The 20279-nt window shown below is 41.0% G+C and overlaps 1 protein-coding gene across 1 annotated transcript; it reads right to left on the bottom strand.

Annotated features, from left to right (window-relative positions):
• Window positions 1-494: 494 nt before the first annotated feature.
• SLC46A3 (solute carrier family 46 member 3) lies at window positions 495-14775 on the bottom strand. The gene is made up of 6 exons (XM_083849551.1): window positions 13615-14775; window positions 13250-13462; window positions 7173-8046; window positions 6746-6829; window positions 5141-5297; window positions 495-3185 (listed from the first exon to the last, which is right to left on the bottom strand). Exons 2-6 carry the CDS (start codon window positions 13439-13441, stop codon window positions 3098-3100), a joined length of 1395 nt encoding a protein of 464 aa, XP_083705677.1. The 5' UTR covers window positions 13442-13462; window positions 13615-14775; the 3' UTR covers window positions 495-3097.
• Between the last annotated feature and the right edge of the window lie 5504 nt (window positions 14776-20279).

The following is a 20279-nucleotide window of genomic DNA, read 5'->3' as shown; positions in this document are numbered from 1 at the left end:
TAAGGCAGGTGCTGAAGGAGCAACCCACAGCCCATGGCCTGAGCAGAGGCATGCTAAGCAAGGTGTGCAGGCAGCTGGGTCTTGTGCTGGCCCCAAGGTGGGCCATGGGATGGAGGTGCTTCTGAGCACGCAGGTGTAATGTGCAGCTCCGAAGCACCCCCATGCTGAGTTCTTGCTGACTGCTTGCATGCAGCAATGTTGTCCCTGCACTGCACTCCTGTTGATGCTGATGTTCTGGGCAGCAGCCTTGCCTCTCCCCCAGCACTGAAGGAAAGCCGAAGCACATCTTCCTGCACTGCTGTTTATCACTGCAAAAATAGATGACACCATAGTGCTGCTGCTTCTGTTTACATAACATTATTCCACCTGTCTTCCTGTCGACCATTTGTCAAAAGCCACATCAAGAACTACATACAACACAGTTTACAAGACCAAATTTCACTATTAATTCATCAAAATAATTGCATTTATATAGAAATAAAACAACTACAACAAACTTTTTGATTTTGATTTAATAATATGAAGCACATTAGTACCTAGTTTCCTCAACTTGTACCATACACTTTAAAAACACAATTTGTATCGATGTGCTTTGATCTGAACTCGCAGCCAGTCCTACATTCTGTCTACCAGAAATACTCTGCAAACAGCCAATGCTTCATACAGCAAAATCAAACCTCACCAAAGCCACTTCCAAAGTGCACGTGCACCTTCTTGTTCTCGAAATGACTGCTGCTATGGAACTGACTTGTTTTGTTGCTACCTGTAGAGTGCTGGCAGAGGTCTGCATTGAAGAAGTGAAGGCATACACCCTTTCACATGCTTTACTTTTTCCAGGCAGTTTTGTGCAAAATAGTTAATTTCATGAAATCTTACAAAACTGCATAATGAAGAGGAAAGGATGACAATGTAGTCTTTGTGCTGAAATCCCTTACATCAGTGTATTCTTAAACTCTTTACAATTACTTACTATGTTTTGGACCCAGTGATTATTCTAAAACTCAGCTCATTTCGACAACTTGGCAGCAACTCAGAAGAGGAGAGTTCAGCAGTTTTATTTACTGGCTAGTATATAAACTAGCTAGAAAAAGCTAACGACCTTTAATTGCCAACATCAGCCTTGGTTCATGAGAACAGAAACGTAAGGGCTAACTGTTTAATAGCAGTCCCCTGTATTCAGAGGGTGGTGAGGCCCTGGCACAGGCTGCCCACAGAAGCTGTGGATGCCCCATCCCTGGAGGTGCTCAAGGCCAGGCTGGATGGGACTTTGGGCAACCTGGTCTGGTGGGAGGTGTCCCTGCCCATGGCAGGGGGGTGGAACTGGGTAGTCTTGAAGATCCTTTCCAACCCGAGCCATTCTGTGATTTCCTGGATAGTACATACTCTCCTTTACCTTCTTTGACCCCTCTTCCAAACTTCTCAGTGATCAAGATGTACAGTATGGAAACGATCTTGTTCAAACAGAAAGGATCTGCAATAGCATCATAGCATCATCATGATGAGGTGCTAATATTTGTTGGTGGAGTACCTCTGAGAAGTACTCTGTTGATGTGACAAGTATTAATGGCTGTAAGTATATCTTTCATAATACAGAATATGCTATGGCTGGCCTCATTTTTATCACACACTATGTGCAAGCGAAGTCAGTTCCCATATCACAGTTGCTTTCCTAGAGCTTTCCACCTGTGAAGGTCAGCCACTTGCTGTTCTTTTGATTTTTCTACCTAATCCTCTTTGGGAGTAGAAAGTCACATACTACCTCCCTGTAATTTCAAGGATCAGGGCAATATTGGCTGTAAAACTCTCCTAAAATAATACGTGGCAGTGGTCTTCAACATGGTGTTTACATTCACACTTCTGCTGTGCTGTGCATTCCAGAAGCTAATGCTCTGGCTAGTTTCTACACATAGATCTCAAACAAAAAGCTGAAGAATCAACACAGAAATTGATTTCTAGGTTTAGCACTCTCACCAATTTGCACTGTGGCCCAGGGCAAGTCACTTGTCCTCTCCGTTGATTCCTCTGTCTCTGAAACAGGGAGGATAGTATCTATTGTGGAGGGAGGTTCTCAATAGCATTTTTAAAGTGTCTGGGAGATAAGAAATACTATTCAAATGCTAATAAATTATTGCATTCATTGCAAATGCTTAGATAAGTGGTTCAGATTTTTGATTTTTTTTTTAATAATTTAAAAGATCTTCTGAAAATAATGCTATTACAGCCTTTCACTAGGAAAAAAAAAACACAAAACTTCAGTAAAGCCAGCTTAGCTGGAAAACATCTATGGGACAAAAAAATAGAGGTGTCTGGACGTAGTCCCTAATATATAAAAACAATGAGAAATTTATAATCTAAAAATAAACGTGCAATATGGCCTCTGTAAAATGTAGGCATAGGCCTAACTTCACACTCTGCAAGCTGGAAATTTTCTAAGTATGACAGTTCTGCGTGAAAATCCATTTTAAGAACTAAGTCACAGGCAAGGTCCACACATCATACATTAAACTTGCACAAACATTCTTTGCTAACTGCAGAGCAGTAAGTCTCCTTACAGTAGGTACAAGTACCGCTTCCAGTTTGTTTGCTTTCTGAAAAAAAGTACCTTTAGGTTTAGTAATTTTAGACAGTTTTGTGGGCTTCCACAGTTAAGACAGACCTTTTCAGATGTACACAGTGGACTGCATGCACAGCTGGCACAAGCTCCAGCAGCTTCAGGAGAATTACCAACACCCTCTGGCTAAGGGGCTGATAAACTTATCTCTGTCACCCCACTTAGAATGACACAAGATGTATCACAATCCCCAGCTGATGTTTTCAAACGTGAGAAAGGGTAAGTGGCAGAAGAGTATCATCCTACCTTACTACTTCTCCATGCTGAAAGCAGCATGAAAATCTCCATTGCCAGCCTACTTGCATAGTTAGGTACAGGAGATTGCTTTATTCAAGTGCTAAAAAAGAGACTGGATATAGAGTGCTACCAATTCAGTGCTAGTTGTAGATTTCATCTGCAACTTTTGTGTTATCTCTGTGGTCTCGATATGACATGTGGTCTCTGCCACTGCATGTCAAATAAAAGTCAGGTAGCTGAATCCTTTGTTCAACTATCAACACTGTCAATGCTGGATACTTCATCAGGTACAAGCAGAGCCAAGTCCTCCCCATTCCAGCTTGTGCACAGAAGCCAGCTGCAAGACACAGATAAGACAGATCTTTAGCTGAGATACTTCAGTATAGCGTGCTGATTCAGCAACAACGAACACACCCAATAGTTCTGTTACAGCCATCTTCTGCAGCACAAAGCAGCTGACATATCTTAGTAAACAAAAGCAATGACAATTCTTCCCCCTTATTACTCAAATTAGGTGAAGTCATTTCTGCTGTCTGTGAAAGGCACCAAACTACCAGGCCTTATATATTACAGACTGGAACTAATACCATTCCTGCTCTCAAACAGTAAGATTACATGACACACTCAGAAGAAAGGTTTTAGAGAGAGGTTATTGAAAGTGTGGCATATTGGAGACAATAATGATGGAAGAAAAAGATAAATAGCTTTCCAAAATTTATGATGGTGATGGACTAGTTTTCATTGCAGATTGGTGCTGATTTCATAGTAAATAGTTGTTAACTTTTGCTCAGGACATTCTCTGGAGAGAATACTGATTTAACAGAAACTTTTTTATACCATGCAGCACTGAACTAAACTAATATTTCATAAAACAAAAATATATACAGCCATATAACTGAAATCCTCTACTTTTATTACCTTCCTAAAAAGTATTCTCAATTCGTAGCCCAAGGCCCCTTTGCTTCAATTCCCTCAGGTATGAGACCCATCACTATCTTAGTCTTCTTTTAAGTTGCCATTAGTATAACTTCTCTCAATAGACTGAGTAAAATACTGGGGGCAGGCAGGCACAGATTTGGAATTATGTGAAATGTGCTAAATCTACAGCATAATCACTTCCTATTTAAAACTGAAAATGCAGCTAATGTAGAGATAAAAGGTGGTTGATGTAAAGGCTATGCAAGGTGTCTCTGCACGGTAAATGCTTCTGCTGCAGATACAATTCTCTAGCAGAAGTACCTTCCTCTTAAAAAAAATAGCCTTTTTTCTTTTTCTGAATATAAATCTATTTAATGAAGTGATCCTTTTGCCATTTAAATCTATGTTCCAGCATCATAAAAAGACATAATTTATACTCAAATAATGTAAAGTGAACTCAGCTTTTGTGAATACTCATGAAAAATGATCTTTCACTGACTAGATGGTCATTAAATATGATTATATGCAAGTACTGCAGACTAACGTTTTTTAAGCACGTCTAGAGGTTTATTCATATGGGGCTTAAAGTTAGTGCAGATCTTTTACAGGTTTCAATGGCTCTAAGTCACAAGGTATCCATGACCAATGACATGGAAAGATAACTTTGCATGGAATTCACTGGGTGTTTGGTCATATTTATAACCCCCTTTAGCATCTATAAGGGCTGCAAAATTACGCTCGTGGCCTTAAAGCGATCTGTTACTTCAGTTCTGTGTGGAAGGCACATATAAGTCTCAAACCAGTGGAAGGCACACACATGCAGTCAAGAGTACAGCGTATCCATCTTGTAGTGAATTCAGGACAGATTTCAGTTTGGGGGAATTAGGTGACAAATTCACAGCATGAATTTGTGAGGAGGTAGCTGGATCATGGTTCAAACTGGACGGATGGTGGGAAATCTCTAGCTAGGTGTTGGAGGGTAGGTGTTGAAGAGACAAGCAGCAGGAACTACAGCAACTGTTAGCAGCTCTTGGAGAAGCGATCACAAGCTTCATGAGACAAAACAATTCTCCATAGCCTGGGCTCCCTCCCTCCTGTCCTGTCCTGTCCCCCGGTCACATCTTACCCTAGTCTCAGTTCTGCCCCACTCCAAGCAGCTCCCTGCGCACAAGTCTCAGAGTACCTTCCATAGGCCTGATGTATATAAGCTATATATAACTGGGTGGGAACCAGAGGGAAGGCTACACAAAATACATCCAGTACATTACAAAATAGGGATGTTTGTGAATGTATTATGCCATTCAGCTTCAACTCACGTCAAAACAGAAATCACCAGTAAAAGTAGCCAGAAGGACCCTCCTGACATGTACTCACCACAGTGCACTCAGTGGAATTAGACAAAGGCCTGCTGATAAGAGGAAGCTAAAGCCTGAAAACCATGCAACGGTAGCTGCATAGAGAACATTAAAAACTGAAAGTGAAATAGTGCCGGTCACAACTTCTAAACAGGCAATACAAGCAAACACAGCACCTGCCAAAAACAAATGAATGGATTACAAACAAAATAAATTAAAGCAGAAACCCTTTCAAAGTACTACAGTTTTAAAACTTGTTTCAAAAGATCTCTCTATCTGCAATATTTTAGCAAGTTTGCAAGTAACAAGCACCTGAGTATAATATGTCTTTGCTATGTGTCTTCCACAGGGACTCCTACAAAAGACTTTTTAAATGAAAAAAAAATAAAAGTTTTGCTAGTGAAAACTATTCTTCTTTGCTGCTATCCTGTCACCATACCTACTCTATGGAATCTACTTATTACATGAAATGCAAGCTGTTCACCCTCACTCAACATCCTCTGCACAGCTCCATGCTTTACCCGTTCCAGTACGCCTCTCTGTTCTCACTCTTCCTTCTTCTTTCCTCCTTTCCTAATTTTTGTCCATAGAAGACAAAAAGAAGAAGAAGCTCTTCTTTGGAAGAAGCTCTTTGGAATGAAAAGTAACAAAGACTGCTGGTTCAGCACATAACCATATCCCTCTCATTTTTGAAAGAAAAGAAGCAAACTTTTTTTTTTTTTTTGTGCTGAACACTGACACTGGGGTGTCAGTCTATCCCATCAGTGGACTTTTAAACATTTTCCCAAGCCGTGTTCATGTTCATGGGACTATAACAAAAATCACAATAGGTAAGCAGAAAAGGACGGCAAGAGGCAACCTGACCCCTGCATCAAACTACTCAAGAATCCCAAGCTCTGAAGAATGCCAAGAAACTGCAAAAACAAGTGTATGTTAGCATAGTTCAGTACAATGAGATCTTTGTTTCAGCGTCTAAAGAAATGCTTTTTCAAAAATAAAACCAAACAGCTCACAAGAATGCTTCTAGACAGTCTGTGCTCCTCAAAATCTGGTCACAGCAAAATATGAGACACGAGAGGCACATTTTGAGGCCTCACATGCTTTTTTTTTGTGTGTTTGTGTTCCACTACAGAAAGTACCTCTAGAAATAATAAGTTATATCCTTTGGGACAAGTACAAGTAGCCAAAGGCCCTTGCTAGTAGCCACCTAATGCCTACCTCTCTAAATTATAAAGTGTGACAGTGATTAAACAACAAGGGCGTTATCTTTCTCTGCCAAAAATCTTGTGAATGTAGAACCTGTTCTACATGTCACATTTACAATGAATATCTGTATAAATCTTGAACATCTTTCTGCTTCGTGTTCTCCATAATCTTTATTTCTAGATCAATAACTCCTTTCAAGGTTGAAACTTGCAGTAGTTTTAAACACAACTTTTTAAATATTAAATTCAAAATCAAAAGCCATTAGTAGCATGATGTAGGGTCATATTATATGGAACATAAAGAAAAAAAAAGCAGTCTTAAAATACCAATTCTATATCTGTTTATTTAAAGGTAACCTTGATGCATCTCTGTTCTGAAATACCATTATTGTATTTTTTTTAAAACAAATCCCACTCACCCTGTTCACTGGCGAAAACCACTTTTGACAGCATGGATCGGAGAACAGGAACAGGCATAAGGCAGAATAAAGATGGAACTCTTACTGTAAAGCAATGAATCAGTAGTGAGACGTTATAAAGTAATAAAATAAGTAAGAAGTAATAAAAAACCAGGATTTTACAGACACACAGTAAATGAATTGTAAATTCCTAAATCCAATATATCTATATGGCACTAAAACCAAATCATAAGCAAGTAATTAGCTCTCCACACTATTCATTTTTTAATTAAATCCTAAATCAGTGTGACCCAACCTTGTATATTTTACCTCATTATGACCCTTTCAAGGTGGTACATCCAATATCTACCAACAACACTTGCTAAAGATAACATAGCACTATTTTCTTTTATGTTTTTGAGCATGGACTGAATGATTCTGAACTCACCTAGAAACATGAGCAGGGTCGTTTTGGCAAAGGCAGCCATGATTATTCCTCCAATGTAAGAAAATATCCCAATAAATACAATATAAATGTCTTTGAGACATTTTGAAAAAAAGTAAACTCCTAAAAAACTGGTCAGAGAGACAGAAGTGAATGCAGCTGCTCCATATCCAATGTATACTTCATTCCAGCAGAGTGGCTCATCCAGTTCATACAGTGTAAAAAGTGAACTCCCACCAAACACGGTAAACAAGTAAGTCATAAATGTAAAAAGTAACACAATTATTAAAATTCTCTTTTTAGAAGGGGCAGTTTTAAAAAGCATGTACACTCCAGAAAATGTTTCTTTTAGAAGTTCTTTATAAGATACTTGTGCCTGTTGCTGGGTTTCAGATATGCTTACTGTGTCTTCCAGAAAAAATATAATATAGATAATATTAACAACATGAAGCAGAGATGCTGTCACAAATGTCCACGTAAAGCCTATTTCTCTTAAAATGTAGCCAGAAGACAGTCCTGCCAATCCGGATACAACTCCAAAAATCAAGTCGACCACAGCTATTCGCGTTGTTTTCTGCTTCTCATCGTGACACAGATCTGCTATGTAAGCAAAGCCTCCTCCAAGAAAAGTTGCCATACTCCCAAACAGTCCAGAAATAAACGTAACCGCAAATAGGATAGAGAGTGACAAGGAAAAATATGATATTAAAGTCCGGAAAATATCTGCAATCAAAGCTCCCATTGATGGTAAAACTAAAGATCTTTTTCGTCCCTGGCGATCGCTGTTAGCTACCATGATAAAGGCAACTATGAGGCTGGGAACTGCCCCAGTTAAGTCCAGCTGCATATTAAATAGAGAAGTCTTTTCTTGAACTCCCTGCAAAGAGAAAACAAGAAATAATAGTTAACACTGTAATACATTGTAAATATATATGTGTAATACTACACTTAAACAATAACAAGCATGCAACGGATTCAGATCATGCTTTTAATATATTCATGCAGGCTACACAAACAGCAGTCCCAGCAGCCCCTTCAAAGAGAACAAGCAGATCAGATAAAAGAGCAGCAGCAGAGAAGGCAGTAATTTCGTTCGCACAAACCCTTCCTCCTGAATCATCCCACAAAATAAAACCTTCAGATGCAGGGAGTAAAGTCACTCTCTGACATTTCTCTGAGGTATCACACGGAGCTGGGCAGGGGGCTGCACTCTCCAAGAATCAGGAGAAAGTATAGGCATGAAAGTCTTTCCTAGCTTTCTAAGCTTGTCTTCAAGCCATCTGTTTTACAAGTTTCTGGTGTTTCCTCTATAGCCAACTTAATCCCCACCAAGCAGCATCCAAATGATGGAAAAAACACACCAGAATTTTAAAGAATGTACTTAGGGCAATTTTTAAGGCTGCTGAAGACCTTATTAATTCTTATTTATATTTACAGGCAAAGACCATCAGTTTCTAGTTCAACATCTTTCTTTGTTTACAAGATATAAGGTTTTATTGCAAGAGGAAAATTCAGCTGATGCTGAGGCACTCAGGGAAACCCTGCAAGTCCCTTAACACTTTGGAGTCATTTACTTTCTTCTCTGATGGTATCTGACTACCTTAGGATTCATGATGTCCACTGGCCAGCACTGTTGCCACCCTGGAATGGTCTAAAACATTTAGACTGAACAAACTGAGACGGAAAATGATATTCTGATCTTTAACTCCTTCCCTGCTGACAGATTTTGGGACAAGTAGCGGATTTTGGGGGACAAGCAGTGGATTTCATTCTGCATTCCTGCTGGCTGTGCTTGAGAACAAGGAATAAAATGTGGCCTACATGCAGTGGGTAAGGAAGCCATCGGATCATAGAATGGCTCGGGTTGGAAGGGACCTTAAAGATCATCGAACTCCAACCCCCCTGCCATGGGCAGGGACACCTCCCACTAGATCAGCTTGGCCAAAGCCCCATCCAGCCTGGCCTTGAACACCTCCAGGGATGGGGCACCCACAGCTTCTCTGGGCAGCCTGTGCCAGGGCCTCACCACCCTCTGAGTGAAGAATTTCCTCCTAAGGTCTAGTCTAATTCTATCCTCTTTTAGTTTAAGACCATTCCCCCTTGTCCTATCATTATCTACCCAAGTAAAGAGTCCTTCGCCATCTTTTTTTGGAAGACCCCTTTAAGTGTTTAAAGGTTGCAACGAGGTCACCCCAGAGCCTTCTCTTCTCCAGGCAGAACATCCCCAGCTCTCTCAGCCTTTCGTCATAGGAGAGGTGCTCCAGCCCTCTGATCATCTTTGTGGCCCTCCTCTGGACTTGCTCCAGCAGGTCCATACCTTTCTTGTGCTCGGGGCCCCTGTCTACAGAATATAGCAGTGCAGGGGGGAAGCCGGACAGCCCAGAGAAGAAAGCTGTAGGAAAGGTAGCAATTTAAACTCCTAAACTCAGAGGAGAAAGGCAGCAGGACTAGCACGGGATGGGACATTATTTTCTCTGAAAAGATAGTGCCAATGGCAAGGGAAGCGACTCAGCAAATGGGGTGTAGCACACAAAGCACGGGCAACTCCAGGGCAATGAGCAATTGCATTTATGAAGCCTGAAAAAAAACCAAACACATTCTTTAACAGATTGTGCTTTTTGTACAGTTTATCAGGCAAAGAGAACTCTTGTGTTGTCACAGGCATTGCTTCTTTACTAGTATCAGGTTCTAAGAAAAGACCATCATAGAAATGCTAGTATACTGGAAATAAAACTAAATCTATCTAAATCTATCTATTCTAGACCATGTTAACCATACTAGACAAATATCACCAAAACATAAATAAGTATGAAATGGGAGGAATAAAACAACAAAGACTTGGGTCTTTTAGTTTAGGAAGTAGGTGTGCAACATAAAGAACGTGGCTACAAATCCAGATACCCCAAGTGACCAGAACCCTGCTGACATAAATGACTCGCTGTCTACTGACAAGATGACTAAAAGACAGAAGTAAAGAAAAACTCCTGTTAGAGTGTAAGGAACCTGCCTTCAAGTTTTTATAAAGTCAATGGAAACGAACACAGAAAATGACTGCTCAAACCCTCAGCTCCTTTACAATCCCGTAACTATTAAAGTCAATGTACCTAAATAAATTCAAAGGCCTAGTCTTTCTAATCTGTAAATTCACTCTACTCTGAAAAAAATGTTCACACTGCATAGAAGTAATTCTCAAAAATACAGATTTCAAAATTAAAAGCAAGAAAATGAAGAAATGATTCACTTATATAAGAATTAATTTACGAGAGAAGAGTTTTGCCTGAAGCTACAATGTACAGGATAAGATAAACAGACAGGCTCATAGAATTAAAAAATATTAGTGTGTAGCAACAGAAAACGCATGTTCTGAGTGATAAACAAAGTTTAATTAATAGTACAGCTCTTCCTGAGCTAGAAAAAGGATTATTCAAGCCAGTGATTAGAATGTTCCAGCTTGTATTTTAATTACTTTTCAATTATTATAAATGACTATGGTTCCTTCAGATCCAAAAAAATAATCAATTTAAAAACTGCCAAGACTATCCATTTTGAATTACAGTCTACTTTTTTTTTTTTTTTGCAGGCTTCAATTGATTTTGACTTCAATTTCTTTTTACGTTTTGTTTTGAAACAGATGAGATTAGTAAAGAGCTTCTCCATTCTGAAAACTGAAGGACTTAAACTAAACCAACCGATAAAAGAGTTGTCCCTCTAAAAGTTAACACCAAACACTCCCACCAGTAAAATTTACAGTATGTGTATATATAACCCAGTTAGGAGGGTCTTGGAAAATCCAAAACACCTACTTATATCATCGGCAAAGGGCATGGGACTGCATTCCTGGATCTACTCTTTTCACCATACATGGGATTATTGCTCAGCACAGACACCAGGTTCTGCTGAAATTAATGGGCGTTTGGAGAGTTTTATATTCACATACTATGGTAACAAGTATGGTACAAAAATACAGGCTAGTCATCCAGACAAGAGCGTGACTGTTCAATAATTCATGGCCTGTGGACAATCGCTTAAATGAAGGGAATGGAAATTTGTCAGGAAAGGGAAACAAAGAAGTTCTATTGGCCATTACTCAACCACCATCCTGAAGGACTTTTATTCTCAAGTATCGTTTCCTTTGTTTATGGAAAACACACTTTGTTTCCTTTATGCCGCAAATACTGTAATTTGTAAATAATAATGACAGACACCATCTAAAATTCATGTGAAATTAAGTATTCTGCTTCAGTGTTTTGCCAAAACAGAAGTCTAGTCTTATATCCCGAAACATCTGGGATCACAATTTGAAGATCAGGCTGAATTTAGGGGGTACTAGCAAATGCAAAGTGCAGAAATGTCTGTGAAATGTAGGTTTCTTGATGGGATCTGTGATTGGAATTGCAAGCACCACGTATAATTCTTACAGTTGCCCTTTGCATTGACACAATACTGTCTGACAAAATGTTCACATAGAGCACCAAATGAGGAGCCGACACTAAAGAAAAACACTTTGGGGGAGGAACATACAAACATTATGGAGCCAACAATTGGTTATTATCTCCAAGTCAGTTCTAACGAGTGGCATATATTACCTTCCTTGGCTGATCAGGCAGCCCAGAACCCATGCTGGACTGGAATTCTATTCACCATTTTATTTTTAAATTCTTTCTACTTGTGTCACCTGAGGAAGAACCAACTCCATGCTAAAAATTCTGAACTATTTCTTTAATCACCTTCAATGGAAGCATGAATCATTTAAAATTTTCTTTTATATTTGACAAATGAGGTTGACAAGCTCAGCTGTTCAGTCCTGTGCATACGCAGCACGTCAGATTCAAATCTCGGATGTGACTAAAATTTTCTAGTGCCACCTGTGACACTGCAGCAATCCCTTTCAGCAGCATAGAATACTGGCTGATAGTTTCTATAAACTTCATTTTCTCTGTAATTTAACTCCACATTCTGTGTAATTTACAGTCCAAGCCATCTACTTTTCTGACTCTACTGTGTAGTTTCATATTGCACTTAATCCAGTCTAAGTTCCAGTTGTTGTTGCCAAGGACAATTCTGCTGTATTCTTCTGTAAATACATTCCCTCTGTCATCCCCGTGCTAGATGCTGCAATCATGTGGCTACAGAGTGTGTCAGAGCAATTCGCTGCTTCAGAAAAACAAACATGAACTTGAAAAATGATGAGCCTTCTGCTGAACCAGCACTCTGATCCAACACAAGCTGTAACCTCTAACTGTAATAATTAACAAATACAACATGTGGGGAGAACAATGGGGAGAGAGGAAAGGAAAAGTGGAGTATGATCACCTCTTCTGTTGACAGCCCACAGCTAGTTGCGCTTACACGAAGCATTAAAACTGAACTGAACTACCACAGCAGAGATTCCAATCAACATCTAGTTATCCAGCATGCTAGACCATGAAAAAATGCTAAAAATGTAATTGACCATGGGATGCCGTCATTGTGCCATCTTTGTATTTCAACAAGGCAGACACGTGATTTTCTGACTGGTTAAACATCAATTGTATTTGTTTGTGCAAAGATTAGTGGAATCATTTTTCATATTTTAAAATCAGAAAAAAAAATATTTTGGCCCCTATCCTTTCGTTCTTTTAATTCTTCTGACATACATACATTGTAAACTAGACCTGAAAATTATGGGACAACTGGGAAACTACATACTTAGCAAGAAGACTAGAAGTCACAGTCACTACCGGTGGTGCACAAACACTTGCACAGCTGTTACTGAAGTTATTGGAAGGGGAGCCTTCAGCTGTACACTTTGACAAGCAAGGCCAGTGCCAGCTTGGGCCTGATCCTCTAAGATGTTTTTCACCCATTAAGAGATGAATTTATCTCAGTCTTCCTGGACATACTTCATAGTCTAGACAACTATGTACAGTGCAACACAAGAGCAAGGCGACAGTAAAATGACAGCAGTTTGCAGATCTATTGCTTTTCTACATATACAAGGTTAAATAAGTTTATAGACAAGGAGGTTATGTTGAGGCAGTACCTACTGGCTGAAAGTTTCATTTCATATACTTACAACTGTAGTTTTTCTTCACTCTTACCTTCTGCTTGATATAAGCTGGGCTACTTTTGTTTTGCTCGCAGTAACTAGTATTGCTACTGCTAATGAAAGTGGAATTGTACTCCTCTTCCCACAGCCTCCGGTAAATAAACTGCTGCACCACCGGGCTGGTCAAGTAGGAAGCAAACATGTAGATGAAAATGACCGGCTCCACGAAGAAAACCTTCCTCATTTCGGGATTCGGCTTTTAAATCTGTGCACCAGAAAAGAGGGAAGAAAATAAAAAAGGTCACGAGAATTCACTGAAGGAAAGCAAAACGACTGTCATACCTGCAGGCTCAGCTCCGGCGTGTGCCAACCACCCCGAAAGGGCAGAAGTCCGAACTTCACCCACAAAACACCCACCTCGAGCAGCACCCGGTAATTTTATCTCCCTGCAGGAGCCCCTCGGCCTGCGGCCGCTGCACCTGCCCGCCTCGGCTGCCTCCCGGCTCGGCGGCTCCCCTCAGCCGGCCGCCCCCTGCCCTCCGGCGCTGCCCCCCGGCCCCGCGGCCCGCTGTGCCGGCGCTGCCCGACACCGAGAGGCGGGCCGGCGGGGGCGGCCTCGTCCCTCCGCCGGAGGAGTGTCCTCGGCGGGGACGCCGGGCCGCTCCCGCCCCTTGCAGCCGGGAGGAGGAAGGCGGGCGGCGGTGGCGGCGCCGCCATTTCGGGGGCGGCTGGGGCGGCCCCGCCGAGGCCGGTGGTGGCTGAGGGGGCCCGGGTGTTCGCCCCGCTGGCAGCCTCCTCTAGTGGGCTGAGCGTTACTGCTGCTTGGGCTTCTCCGCTTTCACGCGTTTGGCTTGTTATGGTGTGTGCCAGCAACGTTTGGTAGCCACTGGTCCGCCTCTGGTTCATACGCCTCATTTTCCCAGCAGTTGGGTGTTGGTGGTCTCTGTGGAGCTGTGGTGCTGCTGTTTAGACGGGAACTATTTACACCTTCAAGGGCTGGAGCATGCTAATGTGGACAAGGACGGGAGACATAGTTGCAAAACTGAAGCCCAAAGGACCTCCTTTCAGCCTTAAATTCTTTGGGGGTTTGGACCCAATGATCTCTTGAGGTCCCTTCCAACCCCTACAATTCTGTGAATCTGTGATTATTGATGACCAATGTTGCAGAAAGACGTATTTGCTGAAAACATGTCAAAATTTCGAAGGTTTCCTGATGTAGTTTTTCTCTTAAAACAAGAAGCAGGGCTTCATTACCTCACGAGTTTTAAGTTCCTTCATAAACTTATTTATAAACAGCAACATGGGTCATAAGACCTCAAAGCTTGAATGTGTTTCACTGGCACGTGACACATCAGTCAGCCCCAAATTTTGGGGCAGCGGTGGGCTGTTACATCTCTTAGTGCAGGATCACCCCAAAGTATGAGCTCAGTGGCCTCGATCATTTATTTCGGATGGTTTGGTCTCACATGAAGGCTTGCTCACAGACACAGTGATTCAAAAGAAGTACGGCTGTGGCCTGAGAACAACTCTAGAGAGTGCTGTCCTCCTCTGCCCATCCAGGTCCAAAGTCTGATCGGTCCTGTGACAATGTTTTGTTTGTCACGAGGTAAAGCAAAAGTGATCGCTTGAGGGTTATATGCAAACAGGCTGCAAGATGAGCGGGGCCGTTCGGGTCACTCAGCCAGTGGTTAACATTTCTTCGGATGGGGTGAAGAAGGGATTTTAAGTCCATGGAAGCTTCGTGTTGTTTGCACAGAAGGATGCCAGAGCCCCATTAGGTTTCTCGCTAGGTCCAGCATGTCGTTCATAAATGCAGCAGGTGTGATTTTAAACCTTTAAGGTCAGACTTTGTTGGGTGGTGTTTATCCTCTGAAGCAAATATATAGCAAAGTAGCTGCTGCTCTCCCCAGTCACCAGCAGTAAAAATTTGGCCTCTGGGGGCACTTGCTAAGCTTTCCGTCAAACAATCTTAAAAAGCAAACAGATTACTGATCTTTGAAGGTGGTACCTCGCTTGTCAGGGCACAGAAAAAAAATGCTAGAAGGATTTGAACCATTCTCATTGCAGGCAGAAATATGTTACAGGAGAGGTATGTAATGAAATTCAAAGTTCAGAACATTAGGAGCCTTTTAAGAGATCACACCAGCATTGGTCAAAGGGCAAAGACAGTGTTAGAAATCTTCAAAGAAAGCCTCCTGCACTTCAAAAAATTGTGCATAATTTCTGTGGCAAGATCTTGGCATTCAGTGATTGCTATGATTACACTCACAGATAGTTTTATGAAGAAAGGTATATTTTCAAAAATCAATAATTCTTTAAATGCATTTATTTTTTCTAGCGAGTTCTTCCAATGAAAATTAATTTGGAGGTATTTGGGTCATCTCATTTGTTGAACTTTTTGCTCAGAGAATTAGTAGTGATTTAATAAATAGTACTGCCATGTAAAATGTGACTTTAATTGCCTTCTAAGATATTAAGTACTTCTTTAAACTGAGGTGACTTTAATTTTCCATGTTAACAATCTACTGAGTTCATGGAGAACCTTAGCCTTCTACATATCATAAGTGGATTATACAATGACAGTAAAAAGTACTCTATCTGATAGTATTCAGCTCATATTTTCAAGACTGTCTTGATAACAATGTTTAGCACAAATTAATAAAAAAAACCTCAAAGAGGGAAGAAAAAAGCACACTTTCTGCACAGTCAATTTTACAGAAACTCAGCTCTGCAGAAACCTTGCATACCTTGCATCTTGCTCACTAGTGTGGCAAATGGAGATACATGACAGAAGTTCTCCAAACAGTACGGCTGCAGAAAAGGAGAAGGGAATTAATAAGCTGTGTAATTCTGCAGAGGCATGCAGGGTTTTAGGTGCAACTGTTCATTTTGTGTTTATTATAGCATAGGTGACTGATGAAGCTTGAATGCAAGCCATAACAACAGAGAGTAGTAATGAAGATTTAAATAAGAGGCTGAAAGAAAACATGCTAGAGAAAAATTGTGCAAAAAAAAAATCCACACATTTTTGAAGTAACTTTCTTTTGTAAAAAGAGGTAATTAATTACCATAATCCAACCCAGAGTTTCAACCTGTGCCAGTTTCACGTTGCTAATTTTCATTCAATGCAGTTCATCACTAATTTTCATGGTTTAAAGCCAAAAAATGGCATCTCCGGTCTCTGACTGTTTACTAACGGCATCTCTCCCATCAGGTGGCCCTGACCTGCAGCCCAAGCAGAGCAGAGAGGCTCTCACCTTCACCCCCATCTTCTCCCAGAGCCAACTGGCTCCATCCACACTGTGTAGCATTTGGTCTGAGTCTCCTTTGGTCCCAGGGTATAACTAGATGTAAATAATCAAAAACAGTAACATTTTTGTCTTTTCGCAGTCCAGAATATCTGAAACAACATGACTGAGTTCATCTGGCGTGGAAGAAGATGCCGGAAAGGTAATACCTACAAACGAGGGCATCCCACCAAGCCAGTGTTGCTGACTACAGAAGTGTTGTTCTGAACTCCTCTGTCACAGGTTGAGCACTAGGATTCACTGTAGTTTCCACGTCACATGGTACTTGTTGCTGTTCTTAAATACTGTGTTGAAAATTTGTGCGTGTTTGAGTCCTCAGACATTTGTAAGGCCTCAGGATATATTTGTTTTCTCTGAATTAGATGATCTTAACAAAGCAAATTTTCTTGCTGGCTTCTCATTCACACACACCAAACAACATCAGTCATCTCCAAATCTATTCAGTATTTTTGCTTTTTAGTTACCTTTCCTCTCATACTTAGGTATTTACAAGTCCTCAGTTCTTATTTCTGATTATGTCATATCTCAGATTCAGGTTTTTGCCTTCAAAGCTGTTCACTCTGGTGGATTTTTTGTTTAAATAACTTGGGGCAGAATTGTTCTTTAAACCGGGTTCAGGTGTGTCCTGCATAGATAGCCCTTTGTGTTTGCATCAAGTCCGAAAAAAAGCTTCATGGAGCTATGAAACCTGCTGTGGATGCCTTTCAGACACCTCGATGATATGAAATTTATTTTATGCAGCTGCTTGGTTCTGCTTGTGGTTTGTTTGTTTTCCTTCCTATGTTGCTTCCGGTTGCATAGAAGTAGTAGACATATATGTTTTTTTTTTTCCACTGTATGTACATGAGGTAGGTTGCACAAGTCAGACTGCATCTCTTAATTTCTCCATTCCAGCACCATCTTATAAGGCAAAACCACTGTTAAAAATAAACATTGGTATTGCTGCCCTGCCTGTCACTCTCTGCCTCCTCCCTGCTAAGCTACTCGCTGGGTGGGGTTGATCAGCAGCGGCTGCTGGCATTCCTGCTCAACGTGAATCAGCAAAGTGCTTTCTCTTTGGGACTTACTCCACTCCACCCCTTTGCAGAAGTGGACAAAGGCATTCTGCTTGCACAAAAATTTTGAACTTGATGGGTTTCTTTTTTTTTTTCCCCTTTTTTCTTTCTTTTCTTCCTTTTTTTTTTTTTTTATTTTATTTCATGTAAACAATACCTTGAAATGAGGAACTGAAAACAGGCAGCTGAAGCAGGGCTGGAGTAGCTGCCACTGAGTCACCCGCTGTGCTGCTGCAGAATGCCATTAAACTTTATCTGCTCTTTTTCAAACATCTTGCGTGCTACTTTTGAGTTGGTGTTCCTTGTTACCTGATACAAGCAGAGACCTAACTAAGGTCTAACTAAGGGACTTCATCTCCCATACTCCACAAATATTGCAGTTTGCTAGAGAAAAGTGCTCTTCACTCCTAGCAAACTTGGTGGGCCTGGCTGGCTGCACTCCCTCTTCAGAGACGAGGACTTACTGTCTCCCATCACCCTTAAGAGAGGCACATGGATCCAGCTTTAGGCATCATAAGAAGTGAATTGCTTTTACAATAGTACTGAAAGCTGTTTACTAGCCCCACAGGGAAAGTAAATAGTAGATAGAGCAGCTCCATTCCTGGGGAAACATTGCTACTTGTTACTGGGAGGTCCTCAGCTTACCTGGTTTAATAACAAGTGTGACAGCCAAGTTTAAGCACCTGGTAACACGTCCTCTGGGGACACATTCGCCACGGCAGCCTAACCGTGACAGATGCAGCTCCTGGTTCAAACTGTTCCTGAACTGCTGATTCCTAGAAGCAGGGAAGGTACACCGAGAACAGTCAGTACAACATTTGCTTGGGTTTCATCCCATTTCCTAAGCAGCTCTCGTTAGTCAGAGAGGGGAATTTGAAATACATTGGCTTCTGGCTACTCAGTATGCGATGGGAGAGGGTCGCCAAGTTATAGCACACAGCTGAGGTGGGCGATAGCACAGACTGGAAATTTCTCCTTTAAGATGTACACATCTTGCTCAGAAAACCATCTTGTTATTTCATGCCCTTTCTTTTTATTCCATGCTAGGGGCTGCCTTATTTTCGTCAAGATACAGGCTCTCAACCATACCCAGAGAGCGAGTAGAGATCATCTTCTATGACTTTTTATGCCTCTGGGAAGGGCCAAAAGGCTCATGCAATTCAGTGGTTTGACTGTGGATGTGATAGTATGTGAATGGGAAATCTCCCATTTTATACTCAATTTTACATATTAACTTGGCACTGTTAAAATTGGGGGATTTGTTACAGTAGGAGCCAGTGTATTTTTTTTTAAAATGTGGTCTAGAGCTGTATTTTTTATTTATTTTATTTTTTTTTTCCTTTTTTTCCAGAAGGCTGGTGAGAAGTTGAATGGCAATACTGGAGAAACTTTTAGCTTTCTGCATAGGCCTGTTCGAGTTGCTTTTTTCTAGGAGAAGGCACAAGTATTTTCCAGAAAGCTTTGCAAGTGGCTCTCTGAACTTGATCAGAACTTGCTGAGCACGAGGTTTGCCTCACTGTGGGCAGCAAGTTTTGCCTTCTGTCTATTTTTGAGGTAAGGTTTGTGGTGGGGAAGCTAACAAGGGTTTTTGCAAAACAGACTTGACAGTGACCTCCTGTTCAGAGCTGTGCTGTCTGCTCCCCCTGACTGTGTTTGAATATCATGCCTTAACTGCTTAATGCGAAAAAGGATTGCTAGCAAAGCACTTTGGGACTTGATTGCAAAATTTATCCAGCCTTCTTGAAAAACAACCAGGAAAAACATCGTCTAACTCTTTCAGCTCTTTGTTCCTTTTCTTTCCAGGCAGCTGTTGTCTGCTGCTTACTTTCTCATTCTTGTTGACTATGTCATGAGGGTTTTCTTCATGACTACTTCAAGATCCCTGCTATCCTGTGCCCTCCTTTGGTGCATCTTCTGCCCAGCTTCGTACATCCCTTCTGCTCTGACCACTTCTCTTTGGCTGAGGTCTTGCAGTGGCCTCAGCAGCTCCTGTCCCTCTGGCATGCCTGTGACCTGGGAATAACTCCTGGTTTTCCCATGCCTGATTCCCCAGCACTGACACCTCACAGAAGCAGCTGGGTGCCCTTGGTGGAGGCAGGAGGAATACAAAAAGGAGCTGGAAAGCAAAAAGTCAAGCTGTCACCAGCAGGTCTGGCTGTTCTCCACCCCCTCTAGGTGGAAGCAGTAAGGTTTACTTACCTTCACTTTTGTTTCGCACCAGTTTCACTTTCTGTCTGTCCTGCTCCATCCGCATGCATTATTTCGGCACTGGAGATTCAGCCTCAGTATTGAAGTGGTTATACTTTCTTGTACCTTTTCTTTTTAGAATTGACAGAGTTTATTCAAGTTTATGTTGAGAAAAATTCCTCTACAAGAAGGATTTTTTGAGCACAAACTTGTATTCATTCTCTGGGACAATGCAGGAAAAGTTTCTCTTACAAAACTGAACATTTCTGTTATTTTTAAAACAGAAAGATGTTAGTGAAGACACTACTAAATGTCTTCAGTAATTCAAAGAAAATAATAAAATTGATTTATAATATCACATAGTGTATTTGAGTACAAATAATGTGCATCTCAGAAGAAGCTGGCCATGTGAGACTGAATACTTGAATTTTCCCTCATCTATGGTTTTAGGCTTTCTGATGACTTGACTATAACATCACTAGATAGATACATTGCTATTTTTTTTTAAATACATAAATAAATGAAAATGCTG

Source organism: Anser anser (genome assembly GCF_964211835.1).
Source record: "Anser anser genome assembly, chromosome: 1".
NCBI lineage: Eukaryota > Metazoa > Chordata > Aves > Anseriformes > Anatidae > Anser > Anser anser.
The sequence above is the reverse complement of the archived record's forward strand: the minus strand, read 5'-3'. Positions and strand labels throughout refer to the sequence as shown.

What these genes read in the sequence shown, in the direction of transcription:
- SLC46A3 (XM_083849551.1), bottom strand. Translation starts at nt 13,441, where the DNA reads ATGAGGAAGGTTTTCTTCGTGGAGCCGGTCATTTTCATCTACATGTTT. An exon ending in CAGCTTATATCAAGCAGAAG is followed by an intron (nt 8,047 to 13,249) that starts GTAAGAGTGAAG and finishes TTCTCTTTGCAG; the next exon opens with GGAGTTCAAGAAAAGACTTC. An exon ending in ATTCCACTGAGTGCACTGTG is followed by an intron (nt 3,186 to 5,140) that starts GTGAGTACATGT and finishes TGTGTCTTGCAG; the next exon opens with CTGGCTTCTGTGCACAAGCT.